General features: G+C 49.8%; 1 protein-coding gene across 1 annotated transcript in view; it reads right to left on the bottom strand.

The window, feature by feature from the left end:
* The window catches only part of SLC9A3R2 (SLC9A3 regulator 2), a 74782-nt gene extending 71442 nt beyond the window's left edge, over nucleotides 1–3340 (bottom strand). The window contains exon 1 of the mRNA XM_006027138.3: nucleotides 3230–3340. Coding sequence (XP_006027200.1) covers nucleotides 3230–3340 — 111 coding nt within the window. The remainder of the gene's footprint in view (nucleotides 1–3229) is intronic.
* Nucleotides 3341–3608: the final 268 nt, after the last annotated feature.

Raw genomic sequence — 3608 nt, 5'->3', positions numbered from 1 at the left:
GGCCGCCGGCGCCGAGTGACATTGCAGCGGAGCGGCGCCGGGGGCCGAGCCGGCTTTGCGCCTCCCCCTGATGCGAACGGGAACCTTCCAGAGCTGCGGAGGGGGAGCCGGGAGCCGGGCCCCGCACCGCCCCGCACCTGCGGGCTTCACCCCCCGGGCCTGGGCGAGCCGCCACGCATTGCGTTGCATTGCATTGCATTGCATTGCATCCCCCGCCCTGGGGGAGCCGCCACGCATTGCATACCTGGGCTTCCCCCTGGCTGGCACCGCGCTGCACCTGGGGGCTGTCCCCGGGGGCAGCAGAGGCGGAGGGGTGGGGGTATTAAACAAGAGTGGGCACACGAGGCTCTTTGGGTGAAGCCCGTGTCTTCTATTACATCGTTTCTAAACCCGTGGTACGCGTACCCCCACCCTGCCGGTGTCTCCTTTGCCCTCTTTTCCTGTCTCTCGTGCCCTCTTTTCCCCTCAAAACCATGACAAAAAATGACCCAGTAATAATTTGGCGTTCAGCCCTCCTAGCTTTGGGCAGCATCGCCTCTAGCCCAGGTATACAGGCAGTCCTTGACTTGCAACACTTTGGGTTACAATGTTTCCCACTTACAACGTTTATAAATGGACACCCTGTTTCATTTTATGACATCCCTTTCGACTTACAACGCTTGATCCGACCCCAGCGAGCAAGGTTGCGGCGTCGTTCATCCCCCTGGAGAACGTCTGTCCAAACTTCCTTGGACACTTTCTTTAAGAAAGCAGACAGGACTCCAGAGACAGGCCCCCAGAAACCCCTGCAGCCGAGGCTCCTGAGAAGACTCCAGCCAAGAGCCCTTCAAAAAGTCCAGCAAAGTCTCCTCAAAGAAGTCCTTCCAAATCAATATGATTGCTATTTACAATAGAAATACATTAATGTAGCTATATTACTCATCTATAATTGACCGAATACAAAATTCTGGGGTATTTTTGGTGAAAATAGGGTATCAGGCCTTGGTTCAGGAACCAATCCCCCATTTATAACATTATTTCCTATGGGGAAATCAGTTCCGAGCTGCAACGTTTCGACTTAAGATGCAGTTTTCAGGAACCAGTTGTGTCGTAAGTCCGAGGACTGCCTGTACTTGAGTTGTGCACCCCTGGTGTAAAAGGTTGGCAACCCTATCCAGACCAGATCAGACATCTGTCATATCACGGCCTTATATACACAGCCCTTCTTCCAACATATGGTGCACAGTCTGTAAATATAAAATCCCCTGGAAAATTGAGTGTTGGGGTAGTTATTAAACTTTTCAGAAGTTAGGGGGTACTTGCTACTTAAAAGGTTGAGAAACACTGCTCTACCAGACCAACTCACATAGTTGGAAAAAAAATCTTCTTTGCATGCTTTCGGGCACAAACACCCTTCATGAGGCTGAGGAAGGGTCTGCCTGATGAAGGCAGACTAGGTTCTTTGGGTAAATCTGATGTCTTCTATCAGAACAAGTCAAAAAATAGTTGGAAAAATTCTTCTTAGCAAGTCTGATGAAGGGTATTTGTACCCAAAAGCTTGCAAAGAAGAATTTTTCCAACTATTTGAGTTGGTCTGATAGAAGATATCAGATTTACCCAAAGAACCTTGTCTGCCTTTGTCAGGCAGACGCTTCCTCAGCCTCATGAAGGGTGTTTGTGCCCAAAAGCTTGCAAAGAAGAATTTTTTCCAACTATTTGAGTTGGGCTAATAAAAGATATGGGATTTACCCAATAGTTGCGCCTGAAAGCTTGCAAAGAAGAATTTTTCCAACTATTTGAGTTGGTCTGATAGAAGATATCAGATTTACCCAAAGAACCTTGTCTGCCTTTGTCAGGCAGACGCTTCCTCAGCCTCATGAAGGGTGTTTGTGCCCAAAAGCTTGCAAAGAAGAATTTTTTCCAACTATTTGAGTTGGGCTAATAAAAGATATGGGATTTACCCAATAGTTGCGCCTGAAAGCTTGCAAAGAAGAATTTTTCCAACTATTTTTGAGTTGGTCTAATAAAAGATACCAAATGCACCCAAAGAACCTTGTCTGCCCGTGTCCTTAGACCAACCTACACACCTGACAAAGGGGGTTTGTGCCCGAAAGAAAGCTTGCGAAGAAGAATTTTTCCAACTGAGTTGCTCTAATAAAAGATACCGGATTTACCCAAAGAACCTGGTCTGCCTGTGTCCTCAGACCAGCGGTTCCCAAACTCCGACATTCTGCGCACCACCGAATGAAAACAACACACCCTGACATACCACCAGCACCTTTTTCATTTCAGCCTTTAAGTACCTCCAGCACATTTCTGTCAGATACAGTAATTATAATACATCTGTTAATGTGTACCACTGACAGGTTGTCTGCGTACCACTGGGGGCACGGGTACCACAGATTGGGAGCCACTTAGACCAACATGACTACAACCTACACCCCTGAAACAAGAATGGGGGAACGTCTGAGGGGTGGTTGAGGGAAATGGGCTCATTGCATAAGAGAAGACCGAGGGGGATTGAATAGCAGCCTTCACCTCCCTGCCGGGGGGCTGCAAAGAGGATGGAGCTGGGCTGGTCTCAGTGGGGGCAGATGGCAGGACAAGGAGCAATGGGCTCAAGCTGCAGCAAGGGAAGTTGAGGTTGGATATTTCTCACTAGGAGGGTGGTGAAGGCTGCCCAGAGAAGTGGTGGACTCTCCATCCTTGAAGGTGTTTAAGATGCAGACAGACAAAGCCCTGGCAAGGATGATGTACTTGGGGCTGGTCCTGCTTTGAGCGGGGGGTTGGACTAGATGGGACCTCCTGAGCTCCCTTCCACCCCTCATTGACTCTGATTCTATAATTCCCGCTGACTTTCATGGCACTTACAGGATCACAGCTGCTTAAGGGCTCCTGTCCGGCCACCTCCAGGACGAGGCTCCTGCTCCATTAAGTCGGAGCTCTGCATTTGCCCTTCATGAGACACTGCACCGTGGTTGGTGTGTGCGCTGTTTCCACTGAGCTTCACTCAGGGAAAGCTGCCCTACTTTCAGTGAGTTCCCACACGGCATCCTCAGGCCCTGGGGAGCTGATAGGGGGGTTTCTGTCTCAACAAGATGGTGCTGAGAACAAACTCAAGTCTTGAAAGCAGCCGTAGCCCACTGCTCAGGCTGGCGGTTCCAGATGGCTTTGTATTAAGAGCACTTGCTTCTCAGGGTCTATTTATTTCTCTGTCTCTATGATAGGAGAGTTCCCCAAGCGCTCTTACACTGTTAATGAGCCATAGCCTCCCGCAGACAGGGGACAGGTTCTGCGGTACCCGACGTGGCCTTTGCTGCTCTTCTGGCCCATTTGCAAGCCGCTGGTCGGGACGGTTCATGCCCTGGCTCCGTGCAGCATCCACAAAAAACAGGACTTGGTTTCAGCTCTTAGCTGGAGAACCAGACTCCCGTTCAACTCTGGAGGTCTCCGATTCGGTCCCTTGTGTCTCTGCAAGATGGTGCCCGTGTTTTGCTAAAGGGTTGGGTTTCAATCTCGGCTGAGTAAATGCATGACCTTGTTCACCCCGATGACTCCCTGATCCCTTGATTTTCTTAAAAGCGGTCTATTTCCCAAGGGTTAAAAATGACCCTAAATTTCACAGAGGA

This window comes from Alligator sinensis, unplaced genomic scaffold (genome assembly GCF_000455745.1).
Source record: "Alligator sinensis unplaced genomic scaffold, ASM45574v1 scaffold1164_1, whole genome shotgun sequence".
NCBI classification, from domain to species: Eukaryota; Metazoa; Chordata; order Crocodylia; family Alligatoridae; genus Alligator; species Alligator sinensis.
The sequence above is the reverse complement of the archived record's forward strand: the minus strand, read 5'-3'. Positions and strand labels throughout refer to the sequence as shown.